Source organism: Puma concolor, chromosome A3 (genome assembly GCF_028749965.1).
Source record: "Puma concolor isolate L17-30 chromosome A3, mPumCon1.1.hap2, whole genome shotgun sequence".
NCBI classification, from domain to species: domain Eukaryota; kingdom Metazoa; phylum Chordata; class Mammalia; order Carnivora; family Felidae; genus Puma; species Puma concolor.
The window spans coordinates 120,328,086-120,355,045 of NC_141669.1; the positions used below are offsets into that span (position 1 = coordinate 120,328,086).

At 48.4% G+C, this 26,960-nt stretch overlaps 1 protein-coding gene and 1 long non-coding RNA gene across 5 annotated transcripts in view; one reads left to right on the top strand and one right to left on the bottom strand.

Moving 5' to 3' along the window:
- Positions 1–26,960, top strand: part of PPP1R16B (protein phosphatase 1 regulatory subunit 16B) — a 101,156-nt gene that overhangs the window by 11,449 nt on the left and 62,747 nt on the right. For 3 of the 4 annotated variants that reach the window (XM_086702189.1, XM_025932190.2, XM_086702188.1), the window contains exon 2: positions 16,231–16,581. The exons of the other annotated variant lie outside the window; for it this stretch is intronic. In XM_086702189.1, coding sequence (XP_086558315.1) covers positions 16,332–16,581 — 250 coding nt within the window. In that variant the 5' untranslated portion in view covers positions 16,231–16,331. The remainder of the gene's footprint in view (positions 1–16,230; positions 16,582–26,960) is intronic. 4 annotated transcript variants of the gene reach the window in all.
- Positions 21,155–23,535, bottom strand: LOC147582728 (uncharacterized). Its single transcript, XR_015249462.1, has 2 exons — positions 23,009–23,535; positions 21,155–22,548 (listed from the first exon to the last, which is right to left on the bottom strand). It is a non-coding gene; the product is annotated as an uncharacterized LOC147582728 (long non-coding RNA).

A 26,960-nucleotide genomic window follows, 5' to 3' on the forward strand; every position in this document is an offset into this window, starting at 1 on the left:
TTCAAGAGTAGCCTCCATTTCCCAATTTGTCCGTTGGGGACAATCATGTCTGTCTTTCAAGGCTGGCTGTGTGGATTGCAGTGAATCCGTGTGTGGCAGAGTCTCGAGACAGCAGAGTCTCGGCCCCCGGGGGCTACCATTACTGAGGCGTGAGGCCATCGGTCTGGTTCTGTGTAGCTGGAAAATTAAGCATTAGCAGGTTGCAGCTGGGGAAGGAGGTTGGGCTGGCCAGAGATAAAGCTAAAATGCCCAGGCCAGACACCAGATGGGCTGTGAGACTGAGGCGTCTACCCATGACTCTGGAGGCCATAGGGAGCCATGAAATGCTTCCTTACGAGGGAAGCGCTGTGGCATCAGACTTGGTTTCAGAATGACCACTCCTGCCAGTGGTGTCTGTGGTGGGCCGGAGGTAAGGGAACCACTTTGGGAGATGCTGCCTTCCCCGATCCTGTCTTGACAACCCACAGCTCACATTAGCCTGGTGAAAGTTCTGGTGAGTTCTGCAGTCAGGCACTTCCTGGAGAGACAGTCTAGAGTAGCGGTTCAGAGCACGGGCTTTGGTGTCAAGGCCAATGTGGATGTGGATCCTAGCCCTGTTGCTTTCCTGGCTGTGTAAACTTGGCAATCTCTTAACCCCCGTGAGCTGTGCTCAACCCTTCTATAAAAGGAGGGCTCACAGTACCTTCCTCATAGACTTGTTGTGATGATTACTTTTTTTTTAAGCAGGCTCCATGCCCCGCGTGGGGCTTGAACTCACTACCCTGATATCAAGACCTGAGCTGAGACCAAAAGCCGGAAGCTCAACCCACAGAACCACCTGGGCACCCCTTGTTGTGCTAACTGAACGTGACAGTGGGGACGAAGCAAGAAAGCTAGCTCTAGGAGTTCACTAAGTGCCCAATAAAAGCTGATCATCAGAATTTTTAAAATCACATCTTTGACCATGAAACCCCGTTCCCCTCGTGACACCTATTAACCATCTCTGGAGCTGCTGGTGTTACGACAGAAAACATCTTGCTTTAGACTTTTCTGGAGAAGCAGCAGCACTGTTTGCTCCAAGAAGTAGTAAGGAGGGTTGCCAAGTTCTAACACAGTGGTTCTTGGATGTACATTAGCCCAACTGGGGAGCTTTTCAAAATGGCAATGCCTGGCCGAGACCAATTAAACCAGAATCTCTCGAGGTGGGACTCACACACATCGGTATTTTTTTTTTTTTAGTTTTAATGATTTATTAAGGTAAAACAAATATAGGAAAGTACACAACCCTCAAGTGAATGAATCGTTCACTGGCTGCAGATGCCCAGATCCTGCTCAAAACCCAGAATCTTACCAGTATTCCTGCAGCCCCTTTTAGGTCCCTTTCCAGAAGCTCCTCCACCCCAAAACCACTATGCCGATCAATTGCCTGCTGCTGAATTTCACCTAAATGGAATCGTATAGCGTGCACCGGTTGTGTGTGTTTGGCTTATTTTGGTTAACGTCGTGAGAATCTTCCGTACCGACGGGTGTAATTGCGGATTGCTCACTCTCCTTGCTCTACAGTGGTTCCTAGTGTGATGAGCCATTCTTCTCTAGACTACTGAGGGTGGGCATTTTGGATAGTTTACATACCTTAGGACAATCACAAGCCGCGCTATTGACATTCTTATACGTGCCTTTTGGGGAACGTATGCAGAAATTTCTGTTTGGGTATACTTCTAGGAATGAAACTGCTAGATTAAAACTGCCGAGCAGTTTTTAAAAGTGGTGGTACCAATTTATATCCCCAGTGTATAAGAATTCTTGCCAAGATCTGCTATTTTCTGTCTTAAAAATTTTTTTGGCCGTGCTCGTGGATGTATAGTAGTCTTGCTCTGCGGTCTTAATATAAGTTCCTAGCATCTCCAGGTGATTCCAACGTGTAGCCGAGTTTGAGAACTTCTTTCTTAACAGGTTTTGAAAAAGCAGGGAGCGCCTGGGAGGCTCAGTTGGTTAAACGTCTGACTCTTGGTTTCAGCTCAGGTGATCATGATCTCACGGTTCGTGAGTTTGGGCCCCACATTGGGCTCCACAATGACAGTGCAGAGCCTGCTTGGGATTCTTTCCCTCCCTCTCTCTCTCTCTGCCCTTTGCCCGCTCACATGCTCTCTCTCTGTCTCTCTGTCTCTCAAAATAAACAGACATTTGAAAACAAAGAAAAAGGAAAACACCTCTTAACACAACAGGATGAAGAAGGGCCTCCCCGTCGACTCCCTCTGATGTCTGTACGTAGAGTTTTTTTACGGACCCACTGAGTGTAATCAGCCACTGGACCATGCTTTTGCTGTGGAAGGAGACTGCGGAGGTCTGACAGCCTGCCCCTCATTCCTGTGTGTGCTTTTTGTCGGGCACATGGTGCCGTCAGGAATGATCTGGAAGCTGGAAAGAGGCCACAGTGGGACTTTACTCTCTTTTCCTACTTGAAGACCTGAAAGAGAAGGAAAGGAGCTGAGAAGGGGCTAGTGGTCTAAACAGATGTTGTCAGATGACCGATCTGGTCTTTGGGACCAGGGTTCAAGATTCTGTGTTGTGTTTTTGCCCCTCAAAACTTGCCCAATACCTGGCACTTGGAAGGTACTCAAAAAAGGGTCACTGCACTCAGTATGAGAGAGAACTTCGTGATTGTCCTTAGTGGAAAGCACGAGTCAGGATGCCGAGGAAGGTGTTGGTGGGGGTTTAGCTGATCTCATGAAGAGTTTGGGTTTTCTTCTTTGCTGTGTCGATAGTTTCTATTTGCTCATTTATGTTCTTTTACACCCTCGAGCAAAGTTACAGGTAGCTGCTTTAAATCCTTATCTGTTGACTTCCAACATCTGGGGCATCTTGGGGTAGATCTCTGTTGATTGCCTTTCCTCTTGACTTTGGGCCACATTTTCCTGTTTGTTTTTAATTTTTTTTTTTCCTAGTAATTTTGGATGACATTCTGAACCATTGTGAGCGAGACTTGAAGAGACCGTTGATTTTATTATGTTCCCCAGAACGGTAATGATTTCCTTCGTTTGTTTTATCAGGCAGTTAACTTGACCAAACTCAAACTCTGAACTCAGTTTCCCCTGTGTGGACAACAGCTGGAATCTTTTGTTCTGTTCCTTTGGTCTTAGCTGAGCTGCTTGGAACCTCCCCCCATACATGCGTCATTCAGAGAAACTTGGGTGGAATTTATACTCAGAATTCGGGGCTACTGTCCTGTGGCTATTTTCTGAGACCTGTCTCCTCACTTTCCAGGTGTAGTTACTTGAATTCTGCCCTCTAATTGCTCAGACAATAAGAGCAAAGGTCTCCATCCACGTTGTAGCCACCATGAACGTTAACTGGGTTCTGTCCTTGGGGAAAACCCTATAAAAACACGGAAGTCACCATTTCCTTCTTTCGGGTGTTGATTCCCCTCTATTTTCTGTATGCTTGTAAGTGAACAAACCGAGTGCCTTCTGATAGATGTGTGTGTGTGTGTGTGTGTGTGTGCGTGCGCGCGCGTGTGTGGTTTATAATAATTATATCTGAGAGGCTACTCTGCCATTACCTAAAGCAGAACCTTTCTGATCAATAGTTTGGTTCATTCAGGGACTCTCAGAGCCCCCTTATTTTACTTCCTAGCACATAGTAGACGGCAATAAATACTTATTAATTTATTGAGTAAATGCATGAGGTCTTAAGTTAAAAAACAAAAAATGAAAGTGAATCAATTGCCAGAAGAAAATCCTGAAACCAGCTCCCCCCGGGTGACACCAGGTATAAGATAGGGAGGGTTTCCGGTAATTTGCTGGGGGCAATGTCGAGTGCAGGGTTGTGATTAGGGCCCCAGACGTCTGAGGATAGACCGAAGTGGCTCACGAAGTGAACCTGTGTTTTCATCGCGAGGAGACAGATTCAGCTGTGACAGTAACATCACTTTCAGGGCATCGCGTCTGTGGCTCACTGAGAACTGACCGTGTTCGGTGGAAATACAGCTGGTCAGAGGGGAAGCAGAGGTCTGCCTGGAGTGCCGCACGCTCCAGAGGAGCCAAGGGGAGAGAATCAGAAGGGAGGCTGGCTGGCGATCAAAGAGCGGAGGAAGGAAAGTAATGAAAGGCAGTCCAATGTGGCTTGTTCCTCGCCGCGTGCTGACCTGGGAGGTCACAGACCCAGGATAGAGGGACTTCAAAGGCTACCTAATGCACAGAAGTGTCATTTAGTGAAACCCCGGGCATCTGGAAACTTCCTGGCTAACTACTGAATTTCATCTCGTGGAGAGGAGAGGAGAGGGGACGAGAGGGGAGGAGAGGAGACAGGACAGTTGCTGGTGGGAATCTGGCTCAGGAGCTGTTGGGGGAAGTAAAAATGAGAAAGTGCTCACCAAGAAAGGGAAGCCTGGGCCCACAGGGGTTTAGGAAGGCAGGTTTTATGAAACTTAGGGTGAGTTTACAGTTGACCCTTGAACAGCACAGGTTTGAACTGCATGGGTCTACATATCCGTGGATTTTTTTTCGATACAGTACAGTCCCAGAAGTGTATTTTTTCTTATGAATTTCTTTCTTTTTTTTTTTAAACTTTATTCATTTTTGAGAGAGAGAGAGAGAGAGAGAGAGAGCATGAACAGGGGAGGGGCAGAGAGAGAGGGAGACACAGAATCTGAAGCAGGCTCCAGGCTCTGAGCTGTCAGCACAGAGCCCGACGTGGGGCTTGAACTCACAAACCGAGGGACCATGACCTGAGCCAAAGTCGGATGCCTAACCAACTGAGCCATTCAGGTGCCCCTCTTAGGAGTTTCTTAATAACATTTTCTTCTCTCTAGCTTACTTCATTGCAAGGATACGGAATATAGTACATATAACCTACAAAGATGCATTAATCCATTGTTTATGTTATATTATGTTAACAGTAAGGCTTCTGGTCGACAGTGGGCTATTATTTTTTCTTTTCAAGCAGGGGAGATATTAAAATTACCTAACCATCATGGCACAGGCATAGACCAGTCAGAAGAGAGGCTAGCCACCAACAACCAGAATATCAGCCCTCCTTCCAAGTTCCTTACCTCTGAGTCTCAGTCTTCCGGTCTTTGAAATGGGAACAACACCTCCACTGCAGGGTTGGTGCAATGGTTCCAAGGGCCATTACATGGAGAGAGCCTGATACGTGGGGAGTGCACCGTGGACAGACGCTGCCCTTGTCACTTTGCATTGTTTATCCCTGGGTTAATTTCTTCTACACATCTTATAGCTTCTCTGATGTGATACCTTAGTTTCATTAAGTCATTACATTTCACTTTCTACTGACTTCACTAAATATTTGTTTTAGTACAAACTCAGCTGTTCGTTTTCTTAGTCAAAGTGTCCTCCTGTCTCCTTGATCACTAACACTGTGGATTCTCTGAAATCTTGCATTTCATGAGGAAGGTCTTTTAAAGTTTATTTATTTATTTTTGAGAGAGAGGGGGAGAAGGGAGAGAGAGAGAGAGAGTGCGTGGGTGGGACAGAGAGAGAGGGAGACACAGAATCCCAAGCAGGCCTCATATTGTCAGTGCAGAGCTCGATGCAGGGCTCGAACTTTCGAACTGTGAGATCATGGCCTGAACTGAAATCAAGAGTCAGAAGCTTAACCAAGTGAGCCACGCAGGGGCCCCATGAGGAAGGTCTTTTAAAGCAGTTCAGGTTCTTGTAGGGTTTTCCCTAGTTCCTTCCTCCTCTTCTTCCTCTTCTTCCTCTCCTTCTCCTCCTCTTCTTCTTCTCCCTTTATGTACATAGACTTTGGAATTAAGCAGACCTGGGTTCACATCCCAGCTCGACCACTTATTGGTTGCATGGTCAAGGTGTCCACTCTCCGCCTTGACCTTCCCTCCTCTTTCTTCCTTCCTCCATTGTGGGACTTTCTCTCTCTCTCTCTCTTTTTTTTTTTTTTTTTGCTGTCCTCACTTCCTTGGAATCTTCTCTAAACCTCAGTGAACAAACAATATGAAAAACTCCTTAAAATTTCCATCTCTGCTACTTCCAATTGGCCAAGAACACCCCTGGCCCAAAGGGGAGGAGAGAGCTTGCTAGTTTCTGAAGTGGAAAGAGAGGTCTTGTTAGGAAGCAGACCACAGTCCCCTTCTTCCTTTATGTTGGCAGTGGTGTTGGACCCGCGATGTTTGGAACGGACGAGAAAGTGATCCCGGGCTTGTAGTAGTGACTCTGCCCCTCCCCCTTCAAGAATGGACCCCATCCCGTCACCAGAATGTGTATCTCCTACTCTCCAGGGGCAGAGCTGAGAGAGGTGGCGGTCAGCTCGCAAGCTGCCCTCCTTTGCTTGAGCTGGCTCAGCATACACTTCCTAGAATCCGGATCCAGTCAATTTAAGGGGTTGGTTCTTCATTCTACCCCCTTGAAGTGATTAGAGAATAGGGTGAATTATTAGAGAGATTCCTACTAGAACCTAAACTGCGATTTGAGGGGCCCTTCCACTCAATCTGATAACTTTCTAGATGTTTGTGTTTAAGGATTTTGAACAACGGGGCAAAGGCAAGTGTTGAAATCCAAGGTTAGGCAAGCATGCTCCCAGGTGTGTGCTCAGTAAGCATGCAAGCCACTCCCCACTGCTTTATCTGTGGCAGACATTACTAATCGATCCCACCACTCATTCCTCCTGTTGTCACACATGGCCCCATAAACCCTGCCTTCACAGCGCTCCAAGTAGCCATCACTAACCTGAGAGCTGGTGCAACAGAGAAAAGCTTAGCCTGGGCTGTCAAAAAAGAAAGCTTTACCAGGCAGAAAGAGGCAGGCAGAGAAGACAGAGGCCACTCTAGGCTTAGCCAGTGTGAATGGCCATCCCCTGTTCAATAAATGTGTAACCCAGGAGGGCATTTTGTGGCCACAGGTGGCCTCCTTTGGAAAAGGATCCTTCCAGCTGCAAAGGGAGCTTTTTCCCTCCCTGCAAAGAGAGGGGGTGGACCACACTCCCTGAAGCCTGGAGAAGCAGTATGTGTAATTTGACTCCTGTTTCCCCGTGCTTAGCTCTTACATAAGCTTCTTTAGAAGCCTGGCTGTTTGGTGCAGCACTGTCACTGTGACTGACTAATGTTCGTAGACATCATGTCAGCTTTGTGTGTGCCCCATCCTTGGCACCTTCCCTCTGGCCCCTGCAGCCTCCCCCACACTTGACATTCTTATCCAAAAGTACGTGGGCCTCTCTGTGGGTTCAGGTTCGCGGGGAGAAACTCAGCATGAAAGACTGATGTGTGCATGGGTTTTCCTTCACCTGTTCGAGCTGTGGTTTCCTTTGAAGCTTTCTTGGAGCTGAGCCTGTGTGAGCTGCCTCACCATCACGGGCAGGATGAATCCGAAACATCGTCAATCAGTGTCTACTTGGAATAGTCCTTACAGACTATCTAGCCTGGTGGTTACCAAGTTCTGGGCTGCGAATGTGCATGATGGAGTACTTGCTCCTAACACAGATGATCTGCCTGCCGGGCCAGGATGGGGGCTCCCTGGGACCGTCCCACCTACCAGCCCACATGGGTGGTGGGACCTTCCCTCTCAGCAGCCTCGTGAGTGGCCTTGGAGGGGACCCCAGCATTGTGCCATGGCTGGGCTTTGTTCAGTTGTCAACTTGAGACGATTTTTCCCCATGCCAGGCTGATCCTGCTTCTTCATTTTGCTCGTCCATGATCCCAACCCTGTCCTCTAGAGACCTGGAAAATAGCTCATGGCTTTTGTTAAGGCCTGGTCTTTTCCTGCCAATATGGCCCAGCCAGTTCCGTCAGAGGTCCACTGGGCTATTATTATCCCCGGTGCTGGGTGAGACTCTTTTCCCAAGAAAGTTCAAGCTGTGCAAGTTACTTGATCCTTCCTTGTTCTTGCTGAACTTGTGGGCTTTTGAATCCTGCCACCCTCCCTCGCCTTGGTTCCCCTCAAAGTCTTGCCAAATCGGGTCATGGTAAACAGGCTTCAAGAGCCAGTGACAAGTCAGGGCCGAGCCCACGGCCGTCACTCAGAGGTCCGAATGAAGGAGCCCAGCTGGGAGAGGCAGACTTGAGGAGCAGGCCGTTGGGGACCCGAGTCCCCAGACTTAAAACCAGAATGTCTGTCTAGGATGACTGTGCTTGAAGTCTAGAAGGTACCTCCCAGCAGGGATAGGAGAGTGAGTCCATCACATCCCATGAGGATGGGGTTGAGGGTGACCAGGCTCATTCCTAACTCAGGTAGTTGGAGCACCGAGGGTGCCGGAAGTCTCTTTGCTCATGAGTAAGGCATTTTTATACTGGGGCAGGGGAGCGGGGTGGGGGTGGGGTGGGGAGGGTGGGGTGGCGATGCTGTTTTTCAAAGATGCGTGTTGCGGAAGGGTGGGGGCGTACATCCTTTAGGAGAGAAAGTGGGTCCCAAGCGAGATCCAAGGAGGAGGGCAAGCCAGTGCTGTTTGTTTTGTTTCCCCCTTTCCCTCGTGCTCGACAGCACAGGAAGTGCGAGGAGAAAGCACGCATGGTCTTCCTCTAGGATCCTGCCAATATTGTGTGGAGGAGAATAGCCGAAGAACAAGGAAAAGAAAAAAAATCTTCACATTTTAACGGCGTGAACTTTGAGACACCGTCTGACTCATGTTTTGAAGGCTCTTCAATTTGAATTCACCTGCCTCCGTGTTGTTTTTCTCAAGCGCTACTAGGCTCGGGTCCAAAGAGGGGTCAGCCAGGTTCTCCCCTGGGATTAAGGAGTCCCAAGGCCCGGGCCCCCTGCTCCCATCTTGGGGTGGGGGGAGGGGGGTGGGGCTGCTGATAGAACCTGATAGAACGTGGCTTTGGCCTTCCGCTTCTTCCTCGAGGCTGGCCTTCAGCGTGGGGCCCCAAGTTTAGGCCGCTGTATCGGGCAACGTGCCCCAGCAAGAGGCCACTCATCTTGCTTCAGACAACAGTGCCTTCTGGAAGTCCAGAAGCCCCTAAGTTAAAGGACCCTTGTTTCCCTCTTCCTACTCCCAAGTATTGGTTCCTTCCAAAGGCTGGTTTCCGGCTGCCACTGGGGTTCATGTTTCCACTTCAGGGGCAAGAGGAAAACAGAGCTCCTGACTGGGGCAGTTTAGGTCACGTGCCTACCCCCAGCCAATCACACGTGGCTGGGCTTTGGCCCTCGCTGACAGGTTCTGGCCAATCAGGGCCCAGCACAGAGTAACCCTGGGGAAACTACAAGGACCACGAGCAAGCACACTGTGCCTTTCAAGGGACCCATGCCTTTCTTCCTTTTCTGGTTTCCCCAGAGACCCATCATTCCCCAAACGACACTTTTGTAACGGCCTCTTCTTATTTTCAAGGAGGAAGGGGTTCTGTAGAGTGTCCTCCTCAGCCCCCCTTCCACCTTGCCTCCAAGCCCCAGCAAACTTCCTCACCCTTTTCCCCTCAAGGCTCAGCTTTCTGGAGTGCAGCCCCTGTTCCCGCAGGTATATACCGACTCAGTTTCCCCCTTAGCAGACAGCAAGGGTTAGTAGAGGCACCAAGAGAAATCAAGTTCAGATTTTGTCAGACAGGAACCAGAGGCGGAATCGAGGCTCACCCCAGATGCCTGTCCTGCCCCGCCGAGGTCAAGTGGCTTGGCCTCAGACTTCCGGCTGCCCACCCTCAGCCTCTTTTGTTTCATCCGCCCAGACCTCATACAGACACCTGTGGGAGAATTAAGTGCCTGCCCTATTTCCCCCTGCTTCTGATTTCTCTCCTTATATCACACACACTTCCTGGGTGGTCTCACCCCAACCTGGCCTCTGCAGACCGCTTCCACACCTGCCTCGCCAGCCTGGCCACGCCGCTGACCACGCCACTGACTTTCGGCCACGTGTGCCCAGCTCTCTGCAGGATGGCCCTTGCGGACGTTCCCGCAAAACACTGGGCTTCATATATCTCCGTGGGGCTGGTGTTCCTACAAATGAGGGCCTCCTTGGGGATCCCCTTTAAGTGCTGATGATGCCGTTGGTCTCCCAGGTCCTGACAGTTTGGGCTGCGTCCCCATCACCATCCAGGGCTTCCTCTGAGAGTGCGGACAGGTGCGCCCAGGTCTCGGAGGGGGCCGGTCCACAGCCCATAGGAGCCGGGACTTCTGTGGGCTGCCCCAGCACCCAGGCAAGTGCCCTGCCTTGGGGGCCGCCCAGCTGCTGTGTTAGCAGCACGATGGCAATTCTTTAATTAGACCGAGCAGGGTTTTCTCGGACGGGGGGTGGGAGGAGGTGTGTGGGTCTATTGGGGGAAACTGGGTCACCTGAAAACCAGCAGTCAAGAGGGAGCTGTCCTGGAGCTCCAGCTCCAGGGAACCTAGAGGGGTGAGGCAGGAGGGGCTGGCAGGGAGAGCAAAGTCAGAGGAAAATGTGCTCTGGCCCCTTTTATTGGCCCTTGGGAGGCACTGTCCTCACCTTGCTGCAGGGGGCTGGGCAATTGCCCTTAATTCTGTCCTCCCGAGCACACTGCCCTAGCCGGGGAGGACACTGCAGTGAGTGCCTTCTGTCTGCCTGGGGCCTGATGCCATCTATCCAGTGGCTAAGGACTGTGCCTGTCTTTGGCCCTGCTGTACCCCTAGCCATCAGCACAGTCCTGGCACGCGATAGGTACCGATACCCAGGAAATATTTGTCAGATGAAATCATGAGTTCGCATGAGTGCTTCCCTTATAAAATTGTCATTGGCCATCAATAGCCCGCTGGATATCCCAAACGCCAATCACTTACAATTTTTGCCAGCATTGAGTGCCATCACTATTTCATATTTTTGGCAGCCACCTTGCTAGTTTTCCACGGAAGTGGATTCATTTCAAAAGGAAATTTTATTTATTTATTTTATCACCACCATAAATAAACAGTAACTGCGAAAACAAATACACAGAAAACAAAACCATGTTTTTGCGTTCTATCCCCAACGCTATGAGCCTGAGGCCCGCCTTCTCTTTGTTTACAAGGGAGATTGACAGGGTTATAATGATGTTTAAGGTCTATGAGCACCCCACGGACACTGTCTCCTGGAGAAAATCTGATGGATTAAAAAAGAGGCGAAGAAGAGAAGTTGCTCTTTCTCTGAGTTCCCGTGATGTTAAATCTTGTCCCATACTTTTGAAAATTTTCTTGGAGTGGATTCTCTTTCCACACTTAGGGAAACACTTGGCTAAGAAGATGGCTGGGAGTCCTTAGAAAAGGATTAAGTGCTTTAATGAACAGGATAAGTGATTGGTATGCTTCTTATCTTTAGTCTTGGCAGGCTTTTGGTATCTCTCACTTAGTGGGTGATCAGTAAACACTCAATATTGCAAAAAGGAGTAAGTGTGTACAGAATGTGAGGGCCAAAAGCAATCTTGTGGAATACTCAGGCCGATCTGACCGAAGGGGAAACGGCGTTCTCCAGTGAGTGATGGAGAATCTGCCGCCTCCTGAGACCACAAGCCCCTCGCTGAATTGTTTGTTGGGCTGCTCTGAGGACAGGTGCACAGCACTGTGCCCCTGGGCCCACTCCTGTTCTTCCCTGGGGAGATACATAGACTCTCTTTTCTTTCTTTCTGGGTATTTGGAGACTGCTGTCTCATTCTGCCTAAGACGGGGCTTGCGAACTCAGATGACCACAGGTACCGGCAAAGTGATGCCAATTAGTGAAGGAGGTCAGGTGGGGTAATGGGTGGGAGGGTAGTGTCCCTACCTGCATGGGACAGTCCTCCTCCGCATCTGCGGGTTGTTGCCGCGTGAGCCCCGTGTGGCCGATGCTGAGATGGTCTAAGAAAACCTGAAGATCTGATTTTGGATGTTAAAGTTTCAAGTTGTAAACATTAGCAATACATTACAGCGTGATAAAACATGGTGTGGTCCAACACCCAACCAGCTGGCCAGCCAGATGCGACGTGGACCAGGGGGCTTCCCAGTGAAGTCTGGCCTCTCGCCACAAATTGCCCTCTCCCCCGCCCTGCCCCTTCTTCTTTTTGGGCTGAGCAGTCCATTCTCCTCAAGCCGTGACTGTGGGTGTTGGTCCCTAGAATTCCCTCCATGGCGGTCGGCCCCCCTGCATGCCTTTAAACACTGCCCAGCTTCCTCTCCGCCTGTGTCTGTCCTTTTCATCTGGCAAACTACTCTTCCTCATCATTCCCTTTTTTTTTTTAATTTTAATGTTTATTTATTTTTGAGAGAGAGAGAGAGAGTGTGTGAAAGGGAGAGGGGCAGAGAGAGAGGGAGACACAGAATCCAAAGCAGGCTCCAGGCTCCGAGCTGGCAGCACACAGACTGACGCGGGGCTCGAACTCATGAACCCCAAGATCATGACCTGAGCCAAAGTCGGATGCTTAACCGACTGAGCCACCCAGGTGCCCCTCCTCCCCCTCCTCGTTCTTAATGGTTGTCCCCTGCTCTGGAGAGCCTTCCTCATAACCCCAGGCGGACTGGCTCTTCCATTTTCTAGCTAGGATGTGATGCTAGGTAAATTACTTAATCTCTCTGTGCCTCAATTTCCCTCTCTGTGAAACGGGGATGATGATAGTACCTACCTCATTAGATTGCCAGGAGGATGAAAAGAATCTGTAGATACACTGGTAGACAGACAGAAGACAGACAGACTGGGGTTTCCTAGAAGGTAGAGCTAGTCCGTGTTCCATCTCTGAAGCAGGGCTTGTCACAGAGCAGATATGCGTTCAGCGTTTGATCACTTGAGGAAGTGGGGAGACGTGAATATGTGGTCCGCCAGCTCTAGCCATCACGATGAGATGATGTGGTTGTGAATACAGCGCTTCCGAACTCCCCACTTTTGAAAAAGGCAACCAAAATATCTATCTAAATGGCTAAAATACGACACAGTGACAGCACCAAATGCTGGTGGAGGAACCGGAATGCTCATACGTCGCTGGCGGGAATGAACAATGGTACCGTCACTCTGGGAAACAGTTTGACAGTTTTGTTTTGTTTTCACATAGAACTAATCATGTCATTACCACATGGGCCAGCATTTGTACTCTTGGGCATTTGCTCCAAAGAAGTGAAAACTTGTATTCACACAAAGCTTGCACATGAATGTGATAGCCCCAAGCTGGAAAGAGCCCAGACATTCTTCGGTGAGTAAAGGGTTAACACACCGTGGTACATCCGCACAATGGAACCTTACTCATTTTCGAAGTGACAAAATTCTGGAGATGGGGACCAGGTTAGTGACTGCCAAGGGCAAGGACGGGAGTGCTTTGAGAGAAGGGAGGTTAGGGATCCTCGGGTGATGGAGCTGTTCGTACCTCAACCTTGGTGATGGACACACAAACCTACACGTCGGATGACGTTGTGTAAAACTAAACACACACGCACAAACGAGTTCATGTAAAACCAGGGATTTAAAAAAAAAAAATTTTAACCTTTATTTATTTTTGAGACAGAGAGAGACAGCATGAACGGGGGAGGGTCAGAGAGAGAGGGAGACACAGAATCTGAAGCAGGCTCCAGGCTCTGAGCCATCAGCCCAGAGCCTGACGCGGGGCTCGAACCCACAGACCGCAAGATCGTGACCTGAGCTGAAGTTGGACGCTTAACCGACTGAGCCACCCAGGCGCCCCTTTTTAATTTTTTTAATGTTTGTTTATGTTTTGAGAGAGACAGAGACAGAGTGTGGGAGGGTCAGAGAGAGAGGGAGACACAGAATCTGAAACAGGCTCCAGGCTCTGAGCTGTCAGCACAGAACCCGACGCAGGGCTCGAACTCACGGACTGCGAGATCATGACCTGAGCCGAAGTCGGACGCTTAACCGACTGAGCCACCTAGGTGCCCCCAGGGATTTTTTTTTAAGTTTATTTATTTATTTTGAGAGAGACAGAGAGAGCACAAATGGGGGAGGGGCAGAGAGAGTGGGAGAGAGAGAATCCCAAGCAGGCTCTGTGCTGTCAGCGTGCAGAACCTGACCCGGGGCTTGAACTCATGAAACCGTGAGCTCATGACCTGAGCAGATATCAAGAGTAGGACGGTTAACCGACTGAGGCACCCAGGCGCCCCAAACCTACTCTGAATGGATTGCTAGGTTGTGTCAATGTCAGGGTCCCCGGTTGTGATCTTGTACTACAGTTTGGCAGGATGCTATCATAGGGATAAACTAGGTAAACGTTGCCTATTATTTGCCACAACTGCATGTGCATCTACAACAACTCAAAATAAAAATTTTAATAAATTAATTTAAAAAGCATTGCATGGGGGCCGCCTGGGGGGCTCAGCCGTTAAGCATCTGACTTCTGCTCAGGTCGCGATCTTGCAGTTGGTGAGTTCGAGCCCCACATCAGGTGAGCACGAGCCCCGCGTGGGGTGGGCTCGCACCTCCCTTCTGGTGAGCTCCAGCCCCGATTCAGGTAAAAACACAAGCCCTAGGTGAGCCCCACTTCTCTCTCTCCACCCCCGCACTCCCCTCCCCTCATTCATTTGCATCCCTCTCTCTCTCTCTCAATAAAAAAATAAAGCCTTGCATGGTATTCAAAGCAAAACGAAACAAAAAGTAACCAAAGGCTGTAGGCATGCTGTTTGTTTGTGTTTTTTTGTTTTGTTTTGTTTTGTTTTTTTGCTGAGTCTTACCTTCAGCTTCTGTTTACATTTGAATCAAGTTTACTCGGACCCTTAGGGCTTTTGCCCTCCAGCCTGGCCAAGCCAGCCCCTTCCCCATTTGCTTGTCTGCCCTCCAGACTGGGAGCTGGGAGGGACCAGAAGAACAACCTGGCCAACCTGAGCTCCCAAGGGTCCAGGCTAAGGCTGAAGCCTGGTGTTTAGCGTCTGGAGGATGGACAGTCTGGGAGCAGAGCAGGGAACCCAGAAGACCAGTGATCACTTCCTGAAGCCCAAGGCTATCCTGACCCCTTGGGACCAGCAGGCATTAAGGCATTATGCAAATGCAGACCTGCGCCAGTCTCCTGTCTAATTACCCAACAGCCCACAATCATCCACCAGCCTTGCTGTGGCTTCCCGGATGGGCTGCATTTACATGTCCCTGATCTTCTTCCTCCAAGCTGTTTCTGCTGTTAGTTGTATAACACTTTTTGGTCAGCTCTCTTTATTCCTATCAGTTCTGGGAGGTGGCTACAACATTATAAAGGCAGGAAAACAGGCTTAAAGAGGTGCGAGTGATTGTGCCAAGACTCTTTCCCTGTGTGTGAGAACCCATAGGGTCTGTGCTGAATGAGGGACAGGGACCCGCTGGAATGAGATTGAAATTTTGCCGACTTCGTGTTGTCCAGGAATCTATGAGAGCAAGAGGTGTGATTTATTTATTCTTTAAAAAAAATTTTTCTTTAACGCTTATTTATTATTGAGAGACAGAGAGACAGAGCATGAGCAGGGGAGGGGCAGAGAGAGGAGGAGACACAGACTCCGAAGGAGGCTCCCAGCTGTCAGCGCAGAGCCCTACGCGGGGCTTGAACTCACAAACCGCAAGATCATGACCTGAGCCGAAGTCGGATGCTCAACCGACTGAGCCACCCAGGCGCCCCTATTGTTTATTTATTCTGAGAGAGAGAGAGAGAGAGAGAGAGAGAGAGAGAGAGCACAAGTGGGAGAAGGGCAGAGAGTGAGGGAGAGAGAGAATCTCAAGCAGGCTCCTAGCTGTTAGCATGGAGCCCAATGTGGGGCTCAAACTCACAAACTGTGAGATCGTGACCTGAGCTGAAACCAGGAGTCGAGGCATAACCGACTGGGCCACCTAGGCGACCCACAAAAGGCATGATTTAAAAGAAAAATTTAAGGTCACCCAAAGAAGAAAACTTGAACTAAGATGTTCTAGACTCCTGTAGGTAGGCAATTACCAAACTTGCCTAAAGGGGTCTTAGGACCCCTTTATGCTCTTAAAATTAAGGATCTCCAAGAGATTTTGTTTTTGTGGATTATATCTGTCAGTATTTACCATATTATAAATTAATACCGAGAAATGTAAAATATGGTATTAATTCCTTTAAAAATGACCAAAACCCTTTACGTGTTATAGCAGTATAACAAGCTCCTTATATGTTATAACACTATAACAACCTTCTGTGAAATAACAATGCAACCCCAAAAAAGCAGTAATTATGCGACGCGACGGAGTAATCACGCAGCTAAGGCTGCAAGGGTCACCATATTGCCAATAGATAAGTGTATCAAATCAACGCTTTGCGCCCCAGACTTCCGCAACGTTATAGGCTAATTATATCTCAATTTAAAAAAAGGAGTAAAATAGAAAAAGCAAGTGTTCTCAACACGGGGCGAGCGACACCCTCTGATCGGTGTTTTGAGCCTGACCGGCTTGTCCATCTGTGTCTCTCTCCCCGCACAGGCCCCACCATGAGGCCCCAGTCCCGCAGGAGCCCCCGCGCTCCGCTGGCACCCGGCGCACCGCGCTAGCGCCCCGCCGGGGTGTGGGGAGGCGCCAAGGCCATGGCCAGCCACGTGGACCTGTTGACGGAGCTGCAGCTGTTGGAGAAGGTGCCCACGCTGGAGCGGCTGCGCGCCGCCCAGAAGCGCCGGGCCCAGCAGCTCAAGAAGTGGGCGCAGTACGAGCAGGACTTGCAGCACCGCAAGCGGAAGCACGAGCGGAAGCGCAGCACGGGCGGCCGGCGGAAGAAGGTGTCCTTCGAGGCCAGCGTGGCCCTGCTGGAGGCCTCCCTGAGGAACGACGCCGAGGAAGGTAGGCCGCTCCGCCCTCGGCCCCGGGCGCCCGCCCCCCCCCCCCCCCCCCCCCCGGGGCTGGCCTCCAGGGGCTTCGCGTTGGAGGGGTGCCGGCCCCTCCCAGGTTTGGGCAGCCCCCCGCAGGTGCTAGCAAGGGCGCTTACGTCGCGGGGCCTGAATTATGGGAGACTTTTTTTTTTTCTAGCCTTTGGCTGATGAATTCCATGCTGATTTCCCTTCCCTCCGTGAATGTTTAGGCCCCCCTCCCCCCGCCCCCCCCTTGCGCATTTCTATTCCAAGTGTGGTGAACAAATTCGATCTGGTCTTGCTCCTCCAAGAGAGCCATACTCGAGGATCTTGCATTTAAGGCCCTGTTGGGCGCCCCACCAGCGCCCAGGGCGCTCTGTGTGCGGTTGAGTTTTGTCTGGCCTTGGCTGCAGAGCGGGACGGGTGTAGAGCGGTGGTTAATAGCACAGGCCGGAAGTTAGACTGCCCTCCCTTCTGAAGCTGGCTTTGTCTTTTAGACCCCGGGGTGACTCTGGCAAGTAGGCGGCTCACTTCGGTTCCCTGTGCCTTAGTTTGCCCGTCTGTAACGTGGGGATAAATGCTAGTATCCGCTGCAAGGCCTTGCTGTGAGCATGAAATGAGGGAATACCCCCGAGTTCTTGGGCATGGATAGTCCCTCATTCTGTGTGAGGAGTTATTAGTATGTTTTATTTTATTGTGTTATGACTATAGTTTATTTCATTATATTTATATAATGAATATGTATATATATATAACGTTTGTCTAATATACTATTTGTATGTGTAATTATGTTTATACATAGAGTGTTCATAAAGTCTAGAAACGGACAAATATATACAATGTTGTCTAGGACATTTTCACTCTATAAAGCGAACAAATAAATGAGCACGAACACACATAGAACAAACAAATGAACACGAACACATATAGATACACTCATAGAATCCGTTTCCAGATTTTATGGATACCCTGTACTTGTTACATTTGACTTAATTATGGTATTATCTGTCCTCCATCCAGATATCACAATACCCTAAAGACACGTGTAATAGGCACCCATGTTACAGATAGGGAAACTGAGACCCAGAGAGGTTCAGAGCCTTGACCAAGGTGGCAAAGCTGGGACCAGAAAGCTCAGGATGCCAGCTGTTGTCGCTGGTCTCATGGCCTCGTGAGTTTGTTTCCCGTTATATGAATGACTGGAGGTCCATGATTTGACCAAAGCTCTCTTCTCTGAACGTGCGCGGTCCTTGTGCAGCTGAGGTTTGCGTATGTGTCCTGTGCCCCCTCCAGTCCCCTCCTTCTGTACAGGAGTCCTTTCTGGCTGTCCCTGGAGAGGCCCAGCCATGCTTCCTGGGTCCCTCCGGCCTCCTCCTGCCTCTGCACACCCTCAGACACGTGGTGCTAAAATAGTTGTTGAAAGAGGGACGGCACTTTCTGCACTAGAGGGTGTTGGGTTTTTCGCACATTGCTCCTCAGGTTCTAGCACCTTCTGAGAAGCACAGTTCTACTGCCCCGGCTATGGTGTTCTGGGAACTGAGCAGAAGCATTCCTGGAACCACTCAGCTGGAAACCGCGCAGCTGAGAGCCTGGGGTGAGCAGCCTGGGGGGGGGGGTGGTGGGGAGAGAGAGAGAGAGAGAGAGGGAGAGGCTTGAAATGTCAGGCTCGGGGGACCGGCCCTGCGAGGCTCCTTCCCACACGAGATTTGCTGGGTGACGCGGCAGACCCATCCCACTCAGTGGGCGACACATCAATGATGTCTGATTTTTGTCGTGGGTGGCGGTTCATCATCTCTTCTTTTGCCGCTCGTCTTTTCTTCCCTCTTTCCCTGACAAAGCCCCACTCCCCTCCCTGAAGGGGCTCTGTGAGCTGGCTGACAGCTCAGAACAGGGGCACCTGCCCGGCCCCAGCGTGGGCCCCACACCCTCATAGGCGCCCACGTGCCGCTGAGAAGGAGCCCTGGGCTCGGGGCCAGGACCGTGAGCCCCCTTGGCCTTGCATGCGATCTGGAGTGGCTTGTTACACCTCTCTGGTCCAGTTTCTGGGTCTGTAAAATGGAGTTTTGAACCTTGTCCTCAAGGGGGGGGGTGTGGCAAGAATTAGACAAGATGCTGAATGTGACAGCTGTCTGAAAAGTGACGCTGAACGCAGCCCCAGGGTGGTGGGCATTTTAACCCGCTTTTCCCCTCTGTGTGTGTGTGTGTGGGGGGGGGTGTTTTAACACACTTTTTAAAGAACCCAAATATCCATAAACACATTCTCCTTCTAAAACTCAACACAGAGGCACACACAGGGTCCCTCCCTCCACCTCTTCGTTCTTTCTGTTACTTTGATGTGCTTCCTTCCAGGTGCTTTTCTCATTTACCTGTGTGTTTGTAGACTTGGAGAATTCGAGAGGCCACGAATTGGGTTTTTTTTTTTTTTTTAAATGTTCCTATGTTTTTGAGAGAAAGAGAGAGACAGAGTGCGAGTGGGGGAGGGGCAGGGAAAGAGGGAGACACAGAATCTGAAACAGGCTCCAGGCTCCAAGCCGTCAGCCCAGAGCCCGACGCGGGGCTCGAACTCATGAACCGCCCGATCGTGACCTGAGCGTCAGACGCCTTACCGACTGAGCCACCCAGGCGCCCCTGTTTTTGTTTTGTTTTTACCCAAATGATGATACACTGGATATGTTACTCTGCAATTTGTTTTTCCACCCACGTTTCTCCAACGTGTCTTGGAGGTGTTTTCATGCCGGTACCCCGGGATAATAGATCTGTATTATTCTTTTTAACTGCTGTGTAGTATTCCGTGGTATGGATTCACCAGAATTTAAACAAAAATCTTTTTTTAATATTTATTTTTGAGAAAGAGAGAGAGAGAGAGAGAGGCAGACACAGAATCCGAAGCAGGCTCCAGGCTCCGAGCTGTCAGCCCAGAGCCCGACGCGGGGCTCGAACTCCCGAACCGCGAGATCATGACCTGAGCCGAAGTCAGACGCTCAACCGACTGAGCCACTCAGGCGCCCCATCAGCAGAGTTTTTGAACTGGTTCCTCATTGATAGGCATGGAGGCTTCCTCAGTAGTTTTGCTTTGGCCCAAGTGAACGTTCCGTGCACACAGGTAGCTGTGTCTCAAGGACGGACGTGGGAAAATGGAAGAGCCGGAGGAAAGGACATATGTATTCAATTTGAATGAGCAAAGTGCTGGCCCCTGGGGCCAGCCGAGCGAGGATGGACGGCCAGCATACTGGGCGCTGTGGTGGGCCGTGGGGTGGGGTGAGCAGTCCCCCCGGGGTCCTCAGGAGGCTGGGTTTGGGCAGGGGCGTGAAGCTTCCATCAGGCAGCCGGCAGTCTGGCCGGGCTACGCTCAGCTCCCTGGCAGCATGACAGAGCCCGCCGCTCCCAGCTGGCTGCGATGGTTTCTATGTGCCGGTAGAGCTGGTGTTGGGGAGGCTGCAGGGGCGTCAGCTCGCGGCGGGATGGGAATGGGGGTGGCAGCTCCCCCGCTCCCTTCAGCTCACAGCAGTGGCTGAGTCAACCTTCTCCACCTGCCAGGGCAATGTGAGTCGACCCAGAGAAAGGCAGCATTGGGGAGGGACTCTCTGTATTTCCTTCTCTGGCTCTGCATTGCCTTCAGGCTAACGTCCGGGCACCAGGGACCCTCCTTGGCCTTGGACCTGCCTGAATCCCACCCTCAGGCGCCCTCTGCCCAGCATCGCCCCATCCTCCAGCCATCTCCCGTTCTTCCCATACGCCCTGCGTTCTCTTACCTCCCCGCCTTTGTATATGCAGACCCCTCTGTCTGGAACACTCTTTCCCCTGACTCCTGTAACCCTAGGGGTTGGGTCTTGAGTCTTGGGGAGCTGTCTGTGAGCCTTCTCTGCACCCCACTGCACCGCCAGTGAGAGCAGTAACTGAATAGACAAGCTGGTGTTTACTGAGAGGCTGTGCAGTGTCGTGGCCAAGAGTAGGCACTCCAGAGCCATTTCTCCAGGATTCAGATCCCACCTCTGCTGTGTCCCAGCTGTGCAACCGTGGGAAGGTTACTAAACTTCTTGGGGCCTCAGTTTCCCCGTCTGTGAAAATGAAGATGATATAATACACCTGCCTCAGAAAGTTGTCCTGGAGCTGGGGAGCCAGGGTGGCTCAGTTGGTTAAGCGTCCGACTTCAGCTCAGGCCATGATCTTATGGTTCGTGGATTTGAGCCCCGCGTCGGGCTCTGTGCTGGCCGCTCAGAGCCTGGAGCCTGCTTCGGATTCTGTGTCTCCCTCTCTCTTTGCCTCTCTCCTGCTTGCGCTCTGTCTCTCAAAAATAAATAAAAACGTTAAAAAAAAAGAAAAAAAAAAGTTGTCCTGGGGTTAAATCGACTTTACAGATGTTGGAGTGGCATGCTAAGGAGTAGATAAGTGCTATAAATTGTTGCAATTCTGCATTATGCGTGGTCTCCACTTACATAATCCGTTACTAGTATATACACCGATTGTCATCATTACTAGTATTTATCGAGTGCTTACTTGATGACGTATCAGACGTCATCTCAGTTCATCCTCACAACAACCCTCTGAGGTAGAGAGTCAAATCCCATTGTTTAAAAACAGCTCTATTGAGTTTTAATTTACATATCGCAGAATGTGCCCATTTTAAGGGTGCGATTCAATGATTTTCAGGACATTTACAGAGTTGTGCCCCCATCACCACAACCCGAGTTTTGAACATTCCGTCACCCCAAAAAGACACTTTGTGCCCACTTGTAGTCACTCCTGTCCCCAGCCCCAGGCAACCACTAGTCTGTTTTCTGCCTCTGTATCTTTGCCTTTTCTGGAATGTTCCACGTACATGGACTCAGCTAATATGTGATCTTTTGTGATTGGCTTGTTTCATTTAGAGTAATGTTTTCAGGGTGCATTCAGGTTGTGGCATGTATCAGGACTTTCTTCCTTTTATCGCCCTTTAGTATTCCATTGTGTGGATATGCCGCATTTTGTTTCTCCGTTCACCGGTTGAGGAACATTTGGATCGCTTCCACCTTGAGTTATGATGAATAATGCTGCTAAGAACAGTTGTGTGCAAGTCTTTGTGCGGATGTATGTTTTTATTTCTCTTGGGTGGTTACCTGGGAATGGAATTGCTGGGTCACATGGCAAATTTCTGTTTAGGAAACCGCTAACCTGTTTTCCAAAATGGCTGTACCATTTTGCGTTCTCCAACTTCAGTTTGGCTATGTCACTTGCCAAAGATCTCTTAAGTTTTTAGTGTCAGACCTGGAACTTGAACCCAGATCTGGTGTCTCCGAAGTCCGTGCTTTTAGCATCTCCGGCTTTGGATTTTCCTGAGAAAACGAGAGAGCCACTCACCTGTGGTTCTGATCTGTCTCTCCCAGGGCCTTAAGGCCCTGCTGCTTCTGCTGGCCTCTTGGGCCCTTTGATCGGAGGGATCCCCGGATAAGCTCTTCATCCCTAGCTGTCACCTTTTCCATGGCCACATGAGCGAGCCTCTGTTGAAACCACCGAACATTTGTTAAGTTGTCAGGGCTTCTGTTCTCTCAGAATGTGCAGGATTTTCTTTATGGAAACTCTGTTCACATTCCCAAAAAAAGTTTGAGTGGTTCTTCTACAGCCTAATTTTAACTCTTCAACTGTTATTCATTCTCACGGTAAAGGTTTTCAAACTTTTTTTTTTTTTTTCAAGCAGTGGAAACTTTTATGTGAAATTATGCAGAAACTCAATGTGTAACATGCGCGAAAGAGCCAGTCTGGCTGAGGTTGTTGGGGGGGCAGGTGTTGTGGCTACTGGCCCCTCATCCACCATCTGCCCTTCGGACCTCTCCCCGGCACGCAGGTGCACCGACAGACATCTGGCCTCCGCATGTTGTGCTTAAACGGTCGACTCATCCAAAGGAAATACAGGTCTGACTTTCACTTTTGATGATTTTCAAAAGGGAAGTTTCTCTTCTCTTAATTATAAAGATCATTCATCCTTGTAGGAAATTGTTAAAGTACAGAAAAAAAAAAAAAACCCATTAAGACAGTAAAATCAATATACCCAAAACAGCAACAACTATCAGTAACATTTTGGTATTTTCCTATTACTCAGGGTCCTGATAGGAAAGAAATGGTGCCCTGACATGAGGTAGTTTGAGAAAAGTTTAATAAAGGGGCAATGGCCAAAAAGCTTAGGGCAATAGTTCTCAACCTTTTTGGTCTCAGGGCCCCTTTATATTATTAAAAACTGAGAAATCTTAAGAGCTTTTGTTTACCTGGGTTCTGTATTGATATTTACCACTAGAAATGAAAGCTGAGTAATTAAAATAAACATGTGCTCATTAAACCATAAACACCAAGTTATCTATTGTTATCTAGACGCTAGTTATCTAGTTATCTATTGCTACATAGTACAGGAGCTCAAAATTTAGCAGCTTAAAACAATAAACACTTACTGTCTCACACAATTTCTGTGGATCAAGAATCTGGGGCCAACGGAGCTTGGGTGGTTCTAGCTTAGAGTCTCTCATAAGGTTGCAGACACCCCAAGGCCTAATGGAGCTGGAATAGCTGTGTCCAAGATGGCGCACTCACATGGCTCTTGGCAGGAGACCTCCGATTCTTGCCATATAACCCTCCTCACAGGGCTGCTCGAGTGTCTTCGGAACATGGCGGCTGGCCTTCTTCAGAGTGAGTGATCCGAGAGAGCAAGGGGGAAACCACAGTGCCTTTTATGATCTAGACTTTTAAGTCACATATCATCCCTTCTGCCATATTGTGTTCATTAGAGATGAGTCACTAAATTGTTCAAAGGTAGGGGGATTAGGCTTCACCTCTCGAAGGAAGGAGAAATGGTGGGCATGTTCCAAAACTACCACACATGTTAACATAAATGTTTTTATGAAAAATACTGATATTTCTCAAAACAAAAAACATAGAGTAGCCTTGTTTTATACTTTTGCAAATCTTTGTAAGGTCTGGCTTAAAAGAAGGTGGCTGGATTTTTTTTTTAATCTGCTTTTGCTTCTCTCTGTTGTGATATATTATTTTGGTTAAAGTAAATGGACAAAATCTTACTTCACACAGATATGTTGGAAAATAGAGAAAATATTTTAATTGCCTTTTCAGATAATTGTGGATATTCTTTAATGCTCAACTAAACTCAACAGGTGGTAGTTTTTTCTTATTTTATTTTATTTTATTTTATTTTATTTTATTTTGTTTTTTAGTTTTTAGTTTATTTTTATTTGAGAGAAGGATAGAGAGCAAGCAGGAGAGGGACAGAGAGGGAGACAGAATCCCAAGCAGGCTCTGCACTGCCAGCACAGAGCCTGATGTGGGGCTCGAACTCACGAATTGTGAGATCATGACCTGAGCTGAGGTCGAGTCAGACGCTTAACTGACTGAGCCACCCAGGCGTCCCAACAGGTGATAGTTTCTTGATGATTAATCTCAATGTGGAATCTGAAACCATATGAAGTTTTAGCTTTTCTTAACTTTGTTATGTTAAAATCCATTGGTGGCTTTGCATTTTGAATGGCTCTTTTATCCATACCTATTTTTTTTTTAATGTAATGTATTATCTGTTAGAAAATATTAGCTCAGGGGCGCCTGGGTGGCGCAGTCGGTTAAGCGTCCGACTTTAGCCTGGTCACGATCTCGCGGTCCGTGAGTTTGAGCCCCGCGTCAGGCTCTGGGCTGATGGCTCAGAGCCTGGAGCCTGTTTCCCATTCTGTGTCTCCCTCTCTCTCTGCCCCTCCCCCGTTCATGCTCTGTCTCTCTCTGTCCCAAAAAATAAATAAAAAACGTTGAAAAAAAATTAAAAAAAAAAAAAAAGAAGAAAATATTAGCTCATTTCTTGGGGGATATTACACCAAAAGTACAAGCAACAAAAGGAAAAAATAAGCAGGTGGGCCTATATCAAACCCAAAAGCTTATCCACAGCAAAAGAAACAGTCAACAAAAGAAGAAGCAAATTACGGAGTGGGAGAAAGTGTTTGCAAACTATGTATTAGATAGGGGGTTAATATCCAACATATATAAAGAACTCATACAACTTGATAGCAGAAGGCCCAAACGATCCAATGAAAAATGGGCAGAGGACCTGAATAGACATTTTCCCAAAGAATACCTGTAGACGGCCAACAGACACATGATAAGATGCTCAACATCACTCCTCATTAGGCAGATGAAGATCAAAGCCACAATGAGGTATCACTTCATTTAAGACACAGAAGAACTATAATGACTTTGTGCCCATAGTAATAGCAAGGTAGATGGAGCAAAGAACCAAACCAAGAGAAAGCCCTGGGACACCTCAGATGCTATGTGCTGAGCCAAGAAGAGAAGGAAGGGGACCAGTAGTCATCTGCCAGGTGGAAGAAAGACACCTAGGGTGGTGTGGCATCTCAGAAGCCTAGGGAGGGAGGCATTTTTATTTTATTTTATTTTATTTTATTTTATTTTATTTTTATTTTTTATTTTTATTTTTATTTTTTTTGAGGGAGGCATTTTTAGAAGAAAGGTCTGTCGGTTGACTCAGATGTTGCTTAGAGGTCGACAGTTTTTTATTGTCTTAATACGGTCTTTGCAAAGGAGATTTTTAATGACGCCCTCAATCTCCCTCGTCTGATTGTACCAAAATGTACGTAACCACTCCCCATGATTGGATTTTCAGGTTGTTTCCAATTTTTGCTACTATAAATGATGCCATAGTGATTATCATTGTTTATCTTCGTATGAAAGTATCTGGTCACGACTTTGGTTATTTACTTTGGGTAGATTCGAGGTTCATAGATTTGCGATATAAACATCTGCAAGGCTTTGGTATAAATTGCTTATTTGGTTAGTTTGCACCTCCCTCAGCCCGTGTCCAGTCTTGCCTCCCCTCTGCCTTGCTCATCGACACTGCTGGATGAACAGAAAGCTGACAGATTCAATATAGGGAAAATAGTCCTGTTGTCTTAATTCATGTATAACTAAGAAGTTTAATGTTTATTTATTTTTGAGAGTGAGAGAGAGAGAGCACGAGCAGGGGAGGGGCAGAGAGGGAGACACACACACAGAATCTGAAACAGGCTCCAGACTTTGAGCTATCGGCACAGAGTCTGATGTGGGGCTCGAACTCACGAACCCTGAGATCATGACCTGAGCCAAAGTCAGATGGTTAACCGACTGAGCCACCCAGGCACCCTGAGAAGTTTAAGGTTGAATACCTATTCGTAGGCTTACTGGGCATTCATTTCTTTATTTCTCCGAGTTGTCTATTTTTTTGTGTCTCCATTTGTTCTACTAGCTTGTTTCTTTTTCTTAATTGATTTCAATGACGGGGTAATGTTTGTGGGTGACAGAGGAGAGAAAGGGAGGAGAGACAGCATGAAAATGGTGGGGAGGATGTCAACCCTGTGCTGTCATGTATGATGCACACACTTTCTCAGAGTGTGTGTGTGTGTGTGTGTGTGTGTGTGTGTGTGTGTTTGCTTTAACATTTTGTGTATAGATCGTTTTTATGTAGTTAAATCTAATGATAGTGGCTTTTTTTCTTCATTATTTTGTTCTTTGCTTTTATCCCTTTAAAGCAGGGGTGACAAAACTATGGCTTGAATGCCACCGTCTGTTTTTGTAAATAGAATGTTATTGGAACACGGCCACACCCAGCCATTTACATATTGTCTATGGCTGCTTTCACACGACAATGACAGTGTTAGGTGATGGCAGCAGAGACCACGGGACCTGTAAAGATGAAAATATGCCCTTTACAGAAAAACGTTTGCTGACTCTTGCTGTAAAGTGTTTCTTCATCCAGTGTTGTATATTAACCTACATGCTCTTCTAGATTTTCGTGGCCTTTTGTAAATAAATTAAACACTTAATTCTTTTGGGACTTGTTACAGCGTAAAGTAGTAAATGAAAATCTGTCTATATCCATTTTGTTTCCGAGGCATTATCAATTGTCCGGCTTCCTTCCCTTGCCGGGGAGTATGTGATGCCACGCTCGTACTCTGAGCCTCGTCGGTGAAGAAGGGTGACTTTCCAAGCTGTTTATTGTGTTTCAGCAATCTGATTCTGTGCCAGTTACGCAATGTTTTGATCCTAGCTTTCTAGTGTGGCTTCATATACGAGAGAACAAGTCCTTCCTCAAATTGCTCGTCTTTTGCAAAACATTCTTGGTTATTTTCAGTCGTACACGTCACATTTAAGAACTTTCGGTCAAGCTTTCCCACTAGAGCTCAAAAATAGATTCTCCAACATTGATTAATATCGTAGATCGGTAGAGAGTTTCGGTTTCACGAGATGCAGAGAATTCTGGAGATTGATGGCGGTGATGGTTGTATGACATTGTGAATGTATTTAATACCACAGAACTGGACAATTGAAAATAATGAAGCCGGTAGATTTTGTGTGTAT